Source organism: Nansenia antarctica (genome assembly GCF_963989245.1).
Source record: "Nansenia antarctica genome assembly, chromosome: 3".
NCBI lineage: Eukaryota > Metazoa > Chordata > Actinopteri > Argentiniformes > Microstomatidae > Nansenia > Nansenia antarctica.
In genome coordinates, this window is record NC_137688.1 from 27,213,123 (window position 1) to 27,223,928 (window position 10,806).

Below are 10,806 nucleotides of genomic sequence, written 5' to 3' on the forward strand. Positions count from 1 at the left end.
TTAATGTATGTTCCACTGAGATTTTACCACAACTTGACTTTGGAGGGGGCAGGATGCAGGGAGATGTTGCTCCCTCCCCTCCCTCCCTCTCCCCCTCTCTCCCTCCCTCTCCCCCTCTCTCTCCCCCTCCCTCCCTCTCAGCAGCTGCAGGCCCAGCCCCCCTCCTCCTTGGCCTCTGCCTCGTCCCCGCCCCCGCCCGTCCTGAGGTTGACCGTGTCCCATGCCCCCCCCCCGCCGGGCGGCTGGCTCAGTATGAGAGGCTTCTGGGACTTCAGCTTGTGGGCCACCGTCATGAAGATGGCCTCCACGTGGTCGCTGCTGCCTCTGTTGCCGTGGTTCCCCTCGCCGCCACCGGGGTTCTTGGCCGACGTCTCAAACAGGGGCATGGAGTGGGCGTCGGCAAACTGCTGCGCCACGTCCGTGCCCACCTGGACGGAGTTCTGGAGGTCACACTTGTTGCCCACCAGGATCCGGGGCACCTCCTGGCCCAGCGCGTGCTGCTTGCACTCCTCGATCCACGACGGCAGGCTCCGGAAGCTGGCGGCGCTGGTGAGGTCGTACACGAAGACGACGGCGTGGACGTTGCGGTAGTAGTGTTGAACCATGCTCTTACGGAAACGCTCCTGCCCCGCAGTGTCCCATAGCTGGACCTGGGGGGGGGGGGGGGGGGGGAATGGAGATGGAGATACAAAAGACACTCTAGTCTGAATAGTGAGCAATATGAAAAGGTATCAGTCCATAGAGACCTGAAGCAGATCGCAGTGCATCTGCCCAGTACTGTTGCAGTACTGCATATATCTTACTGTACATATCTCGCCCTTGTCTGTACATATCCCACAGTACATACTGTCCACACTTTTATGGCTTTTGCACTATGCACTATCTGGCTAGATGCCGAATGGATGTCGTTGTCTTTGTATTTGTACTCTGCAAACGACAATTAAACTGTATCTGAATCTGCAGTACTGCAATAATATGACGTGTATGATTCTGGACAGGGTAGTAGGCTATATGAAATAACCAGTCAAATCAATAATGTGAGTGGGGTAACTGGTTTTAAGAGAGCCATTTCTACCCTAGGGCCATTCAGGCCCTGAACACAGCAAAGACCTAGGTTCTAGGCCCTGGACAATCTAGACAATTTGATGGCAGCTAATAGATTGTAATCAAGTGAAATACTGAAACACAACTGTGAACATTTCAAACCTGCAAACTGCGACACTTTAAATGAATGTGCAATAAGACTATGTGCAATAATGACAACCCTCGTGCACATAAGGTTCAGAGCTAGGAAATGTTAGGATATTTATAGCATAGCATAGAGTACAGCACAGTGTTTTATTTGTATAGTATAGTGGATAGTGTATATAGCCTTTATTTATGTAAACCAGCTCTTTTCCCTTCTTGTTTTTAGTATTTCTTTCCTAGCACCAGGGGAGCCCCCCCTCCCAAATGTCGTTGTATGGTACCTGTACTATATTAATGACAATAAAGACCATTCATTAATTCATTCATTCATTCATTGATACTAGTCTGAGCCATTTAGCCATTGTTGTTTGTTGTGGACTGTCCTTGCCTTGTTTGGTCCCATTAGCCATCACGATGATGTCATTGTCATCTGTTTACCTTGATTTTCTCGCCGTCAATCTCGATAAGTTTCTCCCTGAAGTCCACCCCGATGGTGGCCTCGGTTTTCTCGGGAAACTTGCCCGCACAGAACCTGTAGGTGAGGCAGGTCTTGCCCACCCCCGAGTCCCCAATCACGATGATCTTGAAAATTCGTGTCCGTGGAGGGGGGAGAGTCTTTCTCAGCGAGGTAGTGAACTCTAACGACGACTCCACATCTGCCATACTGGTGCAGCGTTATTAATGATCGAGGCGATTTGCACTAGAAGACTAAAGAGCAGATCTGTTGTAGTTTGCAAATCACTATGAAACCCGGCATATGCAATGCTAGCCAGCTAGCTTAACTAGGCTGTCAAATTGAGACAAGCAATCTCCCCCTTGACAAATACGATTGGACATTCGTATAAAATATATGACTTCAAATATTTGAGTCTAAAGTCATATGTCTACCTATTATGTTTGCACTACTACGACATACTATTTGTGGTTGCTGATGCATTCCCTGCTCAGTACTGGACGTGAAGCCACGTACAATGTTGACAGAAACCCCAAACATCGCGAGAGGTAACAGAGAAAAGGAAGGTATCTCTTAATTGGATCAGTTTCGACCCAAGGGGCGTGGTCAAGATTGAACCCGCCTCCCACATGCCCAAATTGGAACGTTTTTCATAACAGAATTATGACTAGACTACTAAACTACTGACAGTCTGGCACAGGTGGTATGTATCATGTTTAATGCATTGGTGTATGTTCATTGAAAATTGGACATGAACTGGGAGTAAACACCTCAAAATCCTGTGAACATGTTAGGCTTTTAGGTGACTTTTAACCCCGACCCAAACACATCCTGAGCTTAGTCAAACAGTGGAGAGGGATCCCATACCAAAGTCCACTCCTGTAGCTGAACCGTATTCAGCTGGCATCAACACGTCCGTAAGTACCTGGTTTCTTCTGTCCTGTTAAAGTTTGGCATCTAAAAACTGAAACATCAAAGTCTAGTTTGATAATGTCTTCATCATGATATTCTTTGAATAGACCTATGAATTCAAATAGGCCTATATATATCCTATGATATCACCATTGCCAACATACTGCAGCCAAACTCTTGATCTGCTCTCTAGAACATGAAGGACCCTGCAGGCATGGAGCTGCTGCCCCCTCCCCCAGGATTAGAGGCTGAGTTTCGGATCATCTTCACCGCCGAGGCCCTGGTCTTCCTGCAGGAGTTGGTCTCCATGTTTGATGAAGAGGTTGACACGGTAGGACACAAGGGAGCTATCCTGTGGTTGGTTGCAGTATATTCACTTTACCCCACAGTCCTTTCCCCAGATGTGTCACTGTAGCCTAAAGGTAAGCGTCATAAGGTTGCTTTTGATCATACTTATTAGTGGGCTTGCTTCAGCAATTATATATACGTATTAGTGGGCTTGATAGCAACTTCAAAATGCAACTCAATATCGTAAGGGAATATTAATCTTTTGATAGATTGTATCGGAATTGATTAAGCCCGATATTCTTTTTTTTTTGCAGCCCTTGGGCGTCTCTCTCCCTCTCTATCGTCCCAGTTGTGTCCCTGTTTACAGACTTCCCCTGGCCTCGCATGGCTCTCCCACCACTACCCCTCTGTAACCACGTCTCTGTGTTTCATGTCTCCTTCACAAAATTCCACAATTCCTACAACTGTACGTTCAAGAACTCAAGCAAGCTTGTGCATGCTGAAATAGTCTACCAAAACATCCAAAACCTAGTTGATGCACACAATGTTACAATGTTACACTGTTCACACAATGTTACACTATATGTAGGCAGGTGAAAGCACAGGGAAAGAAGGAGAGAGAGAGGGAGAGAAGGAGAGAGGGAGAGAAGGAGAGAGAGAGAGGGAGAGAGGGAGGGAGAGAGAGAGAGGGAGAGAGAGAGAGAGGGAGAGAGAGAGAGAGGGAGAGAGGGACAAAGAAATGCGATAAAGAAAACTGTTGATTGTGGGGCCACCGTCACTACTGATTATTCACTACTGATTATTCACTACTGATTATTCATCAACTCACAGTTTCTTCGGCCCAGTTTAAATATGGCTCCAAAAACGACCAAGGTCGTGTCCTTGTGTCCTCACTAGCTATGACCCTGAAGACCAGCGCACACGCTCTACCAACTGAGCCACAGAGCACCATGTGTAACCTTGTACCATAACGGCTTTGCGTCTCTCCGTCATACTAGATACTGAGGCTCCGAATCTCTAGGAAGGCCCATCTGGACCTGTCAGGTGACCTGCCGGGGTTCCTGGAGGCCACGGCCCCCGTCCGGAGTGACCCCACCTGGAGGGTCCGCCCCGTCCCTCCGAGGCTCCAGAGGAGGCACGTAGACGTAGGGGACCTGGCCCCCTGTGACACCCAGCGCCTCTGCCAGGCTCTCTGCTCCCCTGCGCAGGGCCTACAGGTACAGGGTGAGGGTGGTGGTGGTGTGTGGTTTAGCCTCCAGATGGGGTTCTATGGGGGATGTGAGGGGCCGACCAGGGTGGCCTGGTATAGTGGGTAACCCTTCAGGGACAGGAGCAACCACGTACTGCTAGACAACCAGGAAGTTGTTTTTTTTAGAATTGAGGAAATAAGGAAGGCGTACGTTTTTAGAAAAGCTCCAGATGTTATTATCTATGTTATTATCAGTGGTTCCTGAAATTGTCAGATAATTTCAGAAATGTCCCCTTTCACGATTTCTGACTGTGTCTCACTTTTTCTTTTGTTTTTGTCTTGTCAGATTGATTTTGATGATGGAAATTGCCCTACATACCGCAATCAGATTAAAGGCATTCATAATGTTTACAGGGCGGTGCACAACCAGCTTCCCAGTGAGTTCTCCACTCTGCTCATCACTCTTACTGTCGGCAGGAACTCAAGAGGCCTCTCAATCGCTAGTCTGTAGAAAGAAATCTTTGGATTGTTAAAGTGTAAACTTTAAAATAGCAACACACACACGCACGCACACACACACATACACATATCGTGGCTAGATCAGTTGATCTTCAAGTCATTGTTTGAAGGCCTACATTATTAACGTGTGTCCTGCGGTTGCGCCCCTCCGGCAGATGTCCCGCCCATATCCCAGGCTCCTGTGCTGATGCTCCGCCCCCGCGCCTGGAACATGGTGGAACACAGCCTGATGGTAGTTGGAGTTCTAACTCTCATGACCTCTAACCCCTATGCCCTCAGCATCTGCTATACATATCGACTGACTAGAAGTGTAGACCCAAATGATATATGTCCTTGTCATCAGCTTGTTTTCATGGATGATGTGTGTGTGTGTGTGTGTGTGTGTGTGTGTGTGTGTGTGTGTGTGTGTGTGTGTGTGTGTGTGTGCAGGTTCATGGAAAAGAGGTTCCAGGCCCTCTGTTCGATTTCGGTCTCCTCATGTTCCACTGTGGAAAGTTGCTGTTGGACGGCCAGAGTGGGCCCTATTTCTACCTGTCTAAAGTAAGGCCATCAGGAATCCTTTTTTTTATTGAACAATTGACATCACTACTGTTTTCATTGGCTGCTGGTTTAGGAAATGGGATTAAGAGTTTCTCTAAATAGACCCTTCCCCTCACTCTCTCCATCACAAATGTCTCACTCTCTCCATCACAAATGTCTCACTCTCTCCATCACAAATGTCTCACTCTCTCCATCACAAATGTCTCACTCTCCCTCTTTGTCTTGTTCTCATTCCCGTTGCTGCATGATAGGTTGAGGGTTTCTTGGAGGCAAGACTATGGAACAAATTATTTGTCTGGACGGAGCACAAGGTTTGTTTGACTATAGTGCAGGCCTGTCAGATACTTTAAGTATGAGTTTATGCTTCTCTCTCTGTTCCTAAGAATATTTATATATATATATATATATATATATCTGTCCACACTTTTATGGCTTTAGCACTATGTACTATTGCACTGGCTAGATGCCGAATGCGTTTCATTGTCTTTGAACTTGTACTCTGCCAATGACAATTAAATTGAATCAGATTTAGTTTCTTACTCAACTTTAAGTGCATCCTGTTCTGTCCTGTGTGCGTGTGTGTGTGTGTGTGTGCCTCTGTGTGTGTGTGTGTGTGTGTGTGTGTGTGTGTGTGTGTGTGTGTGTGTGTGTGTGTGCATGTGTGCGCCTGTGTGTGTGTGTGTGTATGTGTGCGTGTGTGCGCCTGTGTGTGTGTGTTAATCAGATTGGCCTGCCTGTGGGTAGCATAAAGGCCACCGTGCTGATAGAGAACGTCCTGGCAGCGTTTGAGATGGAGGAGATCCTGTATGAGCTCAGAGACCACTCAGCTGGCCTCAACTGTGGCATCTGGGACTACTCTGCCTCCTTCGTCAACAAGTTTGGTGAGCCCTCGCTGAATCAGATATTAATGCTGGAGAGTTTCAAGACATTGTGTCGTGTTAGAAAGGGACATGTTAACATTCCCTTCGGAATGCTGTTCTATACACCCTAGGCCAGAACCCGACAGGTCCAGATGGGGCTTCCTAGAGATTCGGAGCCTCAGTATCTAAAGAGGTGTGATACCGTACCTGACCACCAGGTGTACAGCACGGCCATGGCGATGGTCATCAGCCAGTGGTAGTACAGTTATCAACAGGAGCCAGGACCTTAACATCTGTCCTCTTCCTGTTAATGGAGGAACATCACCCCCACATGTACATGACTGAAGGACAAGATGTACACAGGTGGACAACCTGCTGTCTGAATTGTCCTATACTACATAGACTATGAATTTATGATACACCACAGTCATGGCAACATTCTTTAACATACATCTGTATTAACACACTTCAGTTACATGTATAGCACTGTTTGGGAAATGTGTGGTTCAAAACAGGCAAAATGGTACAGCTTCTTCCTCCGTTGCAGTAACATGTCTATAAGATATTATTTAAGCCATGCCCAACAAGCTCCAACTGTTTCCTTCCCTTTTAACAGCAGAGTCTTAACCAATGAAATATTGTTATACTTATTATTATTCTGTTTACATTGACAAGACAATGTTGTTATGTGCCTATGAAAAGGTGCATAGCTGGATCTCCTTTTTCTGTGCAGCCTCCTCAGCCCACTGGGCCTCCAGCACAGCGACATGTTGCATGTTGTGGATGGATGAGATGGGACGCTCACCTGGAGGGAGGGAGAGTAAATATCAGTAACAGTAATTGTAACAGCTAATGGGGATCCATAGAAACAAACACACAGACTCACGTATTATCTGCTTCTGGTCCTCAAGGCGAGCGACAGCCAGAATGGAGGCAGGGAGAGGCTCCTGCTCCTGGTCCTGGACATGGACAGGCTGCTGCATGGGGACCTGTGGCTGGAGAACTGTGTGCTGCTGGGGGTAGTGTACACCAGCTAGAGACTGGGGCACAGTGTGCAGCTGCGCTGTAGCTGCATCTGTACTGGCAGGGCGGTGTCTCAAGGCCTGGGTAGCTGAGAGGGAAGATAATCATAATCAAAGATATTTATGGCAAATCTTTGGATAGTGGTCTTGTCTCTATGTACAGGGTTGCTTCATTAAATATACTGACCTATGTGCGGAGAGGTGAGAGCCAGCTGGTTGGTCCAACATGGGGCAGCACAGTTCTGGGCCTGTGGCATGGCAGCCATGAAGAATCCAGGTGGGGGAGCAACCTGGTAGAGGTTGATGTCTGGGTTGGGAACAGTGCAGACGCTGGCCATCCTCTGCATGTGCTGGTTGGTTGTGTGAGTCTGGCGCTCCTCCTTGCGCTGGGCCAGGGCCACATACAGGGGCTTGGTGGCCACGATGCGGCAGTTCATCTCAGTCACCTTGAGTCTCTTAATAGCTCTCTCAGCGGCCTCCTGTGTATTATACTGCACAAAGCCATAGCCTTTAGAACCATTCTCATCAGGTTTCCATAGTAACAGGCTGTTAGTCTGCATGATGAATGTGAATGTTGGTTCCCATAGTGATTGAGATTATAATTTGTGTCCATAGTGATGGAGACTATAGTTGGTGTCCATGGTGATTGAGACTATAGTTGGTGTCCATAGTGATGAGACTATAGTTGGTGTCCATAGTGATCAAGACTATAGTTGGTGTCCATAGTGATCAAGACTATAGTTGGTGTCCATAGTGATGGAGACTATAGTTGGTGTCCATAGTGATTGAGACTATAGTTGGTGTCCATAGTGATTGAGACTATAGTTGGTGTCCATGGTGATGGAGACTATAATTGGTGTCCATGGTGATTGAGACTATAGTTGGTGTCCATGGTGATCGAGACTATAGTTGGTGTCCATGGTGACAGTAACTCAGAGCTGGATGTTGATCCTGCTGCACACCCAGGTCGTCCCAGGTGCTCTTGTTGCCGTCGGCGTCAGACAGGAAGCCGCTACCCGTGGGGAAAACCAGCCCCCAGTTGCTTAACCTGTTCAAACCTGCTCCCTCCATAGTCACCTCTCAAAAGGTCAAGGGTCGTGTGTTTCTCTCCCAGGCCACCGGGGGGCCTTCCTGCTCCCTGACCGCAGTAAGTACGTCAACATGGAGAAGCGCTTCCTGCGGAGCTACATGGACCTGCTGGTCCAGACGTGTCACCGCCGTGGCGCCCTGGCCACGGGGGGCATGGCCGCCCTGCTGCTGCCTCAGGACAGGGACGGCGCCCCCTACAGGACGGCTCTCGCTACTGTCACCAGGCAAGTCCAATGTTCAACACATTCATGTACATACAGTACAACTCAATACAACTCATACAGAACAACTCAACTATGTCATGTTCATACAGTACAACTCAACTATGTCATGTACATACAGAACAACTCAACTATGTCATGTACATACAGTACAACTCAACTACCGTATGTCATGTACATACAGTACAACTCAACTATGTCATGTACATACAGAACAACTCAACTATGTCATGTACATACAGTACAACTCAACTATGTCGGATACTTTCTGGGCTTTCTTGTCTTTTTGTTTGCAACTTCGTCACACGTTTCCCCCAACATGTCCAGACTGAAGCTACTGGAGATCAAGGCTGGTGTGGACGGGTTCATGGTGTACGACCTAGGCCTGATCGAGCCCATGCACAGGGTGAGGGCTTTACTGTAACGTTTCAATGTTCTTGAGCTGTTGTGGATGAGTGTTGGCTATTGATCCTTTGAAAGAGCCTGTTTCAATCTCTCACTTTCACATTCACTATCTAACCCACCCTCTCTGTCTGTCTGTCTGTCTGTCTGTCTGTCCGTCCCACCTCTCTCCCTCAGCTTTTCCAGCAACACACTCAGGGTGATAACCAGCTACACCAGCTTAGGGACGACCTCACGGTGACCCCGGACGATCTGCTTTGTATGCCAGCGGTCAGTTCCTCTAGTCATATCCTGCTATTCTGTATATCGTTTTACTACACGAATAATTAATACTGAAGCTATTCTGCACTGGACACACATCCCTGTACTGTATTGGTCTGTACTTTGCCTTAGGGTGGAGTAACACTGTATGGCCTGAAGTATAACATTGCCGTAGGAATCCTCTTTATCCAGGCTTGGCTCACAGGTGACAATTCAATGACTTTCTATATCAACGGTCAAATGTCCGAATGCCCAATGTCTGTATGATCATGCTAGCCTCAACTGAATTCAACCAAAAATGATGATTGATAGCTCATTCCAATTTGTCATGATTTAATTTAGTACATTTTGAGCAATTTTGGGATGGGTGTGTGTGTTATAGTGTCCTTGTCGAAATGGTATTGGATTTCCTTCCCAGGGAAGGGACATTTCTTCTACAAAGGACAGGTGGAGGACTCGGCTACAGCAGAGATCTCCAGATCCCAGGTCAGTTTAAGTTCCCCCAGCAACACTGTTTTCTGTCTGTATGTACAGGGAGTTCTCTAGTTGCTATGGCAGTATGTTTTGGGTTGTCTTACTGTATGATGAACAAAAAATCCAAGCTTTTGGAGTATATAGACAGAAGAAGAAATGAAGTAGAAGACAGTTAAGAAACGCTTCACTGTCCAATGACTTGCAGGGCCACTGTATACAGTACTGTAGAGAGCAGACCCACTTCCTGTGAGCTGTGAGCTGTTTCCTGTGCAGGTGTGGCAGTGGATCCGCCACCAGACGAGGCTGGAGGACGACGGCACGGTGGTGACCTCGGGGCTGGTGAGGGAGCTGACTCAGGAGGTCACGGGGACGCTCAGAGATGTCACACACTGTCACACTGTCAGGTAGGTTAGACTCCTCCCACTGTCAGGTAGGTTAGACTCCTCAAAGTACCAAAACAAACAACCTTGAGTGTAAATGAAACACTTTGAGCCTTTTTATACAACAGTTATATATATTTATATATATTATATGTATATAACAGTTCTGACCAAGTAATTTGATTGGACAAGAGGCATTCCATGAGTGCTGATATTCAGTATAACAGCACTGGGACTTTTAACTATATGTATCACTCCGCCACACTCCGCTGTTCTATTAAATGACCGTTATTAGACTACATGTTTGTGTTCAGGTTACTAGGCAACTGTCCAGTTGAAGTTCAGTTGCGGAACAATTTTTTGTTGGCGGAGCCAAAATAAATGATTAAATAAACAAACAAATCATAATCTGTTGTCGCTTATTATTGTTAACTAATAAATGGCGCTGTAGAACTGTTGTATAAAAGCAATATCACTCGAGGTCGTGCTGTTATACTGAATATCAGCACGGCTGTGATTCGGTCATAGGTACGAGGCCGCAGGCTGAGTACCGCCGTGCTGATATTCAGTATAACACACTCCCTCTCGTGTGACATTGCTTAAATATCCTGTCACAGTTCACCAACTCCACATTTTCCCTTTGTATGTCTTCATTAAGCCGCCCTTCCCTCTGCTGTAGGGAGGAACAGAAGTTACTGACGGCGGCGGCCATGTTCCTGGAGGTGGTCCAGAAGAGGGACTTCCCAGAGTTCCTCACCACGTACCTGAACCTGGACCACACCTTCCTCAGCTCTCAGGCCAAGTGGCAGGAGTCCGTTCCGCCAGGGAACATTAAGCACAGACCCAAACTCTGAATGCCATGTGTGGCATGACTACATACACCACATCATCATATGCCTGTTCTATGTGTGCCAGTGAAGGTTTTCCACCCTGGCCCCTTGAAACAGCTTTCAGAAGATTGTGACCATTTGAAAGCTGGACCAATACCTTTTAATAAAATCGAAATC

At 47.3% G+C, this 10,806-nt stretch overlaps 3 protein-coding genes across 5 annotated transcripts; 1 reads left to right on the plus strand and 2 right to left on the minus strand.

Annotated features, from left to right (window-relative positions):
• Nucleotides 1-137: 137 nt before the first annotated feature.
• On the minus strand, nucleotides 138-1,851 carry rab33ba (RAB33B, member RAS oncogene family a; the record flags this gene model as incomplete). The annotated part of the gene is made up of 2 exons (XM_080527132.1): nucleotides 138-650; nucleotides 1,627-1,851. The coding sequence occupies 2 exons, from the start codon at nucleotides 1,849-1,851 to the stop codon at nucleotides 138-140; spliced, it is 738 nt and encodes a 245-aa protein (XP_080383258.1).
• A 573-nt stretch (nucleotides 1,852-2,424) lies between these two features.
• ugl (ureidoglycolate lyase) lies at nucleotides 2,425-10,803 on the plus strand. Of its 3 annotated transcripts, none has more exons than XM_080525047.1 (15): nucleotides 2,425-2,559; nucleotides 2,748-2,885; nucleotides 3,841-4,059; nucleotides 4,378-4,468; nucleotides 4,706-4,782; nucleotides 4,980-5,090; nucleotides 5,342-5,401; nucleotides 5,815-5,971; nucleotides 8,087-8,285; nucleotides 8,610-8,688; nucleotides 8,862-8,954; nucleotides 9,078-9,150; nucleotides 9,328-9,431; nucleotides 9,693-9,823; nucleotides 10,479-10,803. In XM_080525047.1, exons 2-15 carry the CDS (start codon nucleotides 2,751-2,753, stop codon nucleotides 10,651-10,653), a joined length of 1,704 nt encoding a protein of 567 aa, XP_080381173.1. In that variant the 5' UTR covers nucleotides 2,425-2,559; nucleotides 2,748-2,750; the 3' UTR covers nucleotides 10,654-10,803. The 3 variants fall into 3 exon arrangements, with proteins under 3 accessions (XP_080381173.1, XP_080381174.1, XP_080381175.1); XM_080525048.1 differs by having other exon boundaries at nucleotides 9,364-9,431; XM_080525049.1 differs by lacking the exon at nucleotides 9,078-9,150 and having other exon boundaries at nucleotides 8,862-8,967; nucleotides 9,364-9,431.
• Nucleotides 5,984-8,079, minus strand: LOC308152138 (polyadenylate-binding protein 1A-like). The gene is made up of 2 exons (XM_080525051.1): nucleotides 7,821-8,079; nucleotides 5,984-7,735 (listed from the first exon to the last, which is right to left on the minus strand). The coding sequence occupies exon 2, from the start codon at nucleotides 7,530-7,532 to the stop codon at nucleotides 7,146-7,148; it is 387 nt and encodes a 128-aa protein (XP_080381177.1). The 5' UTR covers nucleotides 7,533-7,735; nucleotides 7,821-8,079; the 3' UTR covers nucleotides 5,984-7,145.
• Nucleotides 10,804-10,806: the final 3 nt, after the last annotated feature.

Bases quoted from the DNA above. Each gene is read 5' to 3' on its own strand.
- ugl (XM_080525047.1), top strand. From the start codon at position 2,751: ATGAAGGACCCTGCAGGCATGGAGCTGCTGCCCCCTCCCCCAGGATTA. The intron at 4,783-4,979 runs GTAGTTGGAGTT...GTGTGTGTGCAG, and splicing joins TGGTGGAACACAGCCTGATG to GTTCATGGAAAAGAGGTTCC. The intron at 5,972-8,086 runs GTGAGCCCTCGC...TTTCTCTCCCAG, and splicing joins CTCCTTCGTCAACAAGTTTG to GCCACCGGGGGGCCTTCCTG.
- LOC308152138 (XM_080525051.1), bottom strand. From the start codon at position 7,532: ATGCAGACTAACAGCCTGTTACTATGGAAACCTGATGAGAATGGTTCT.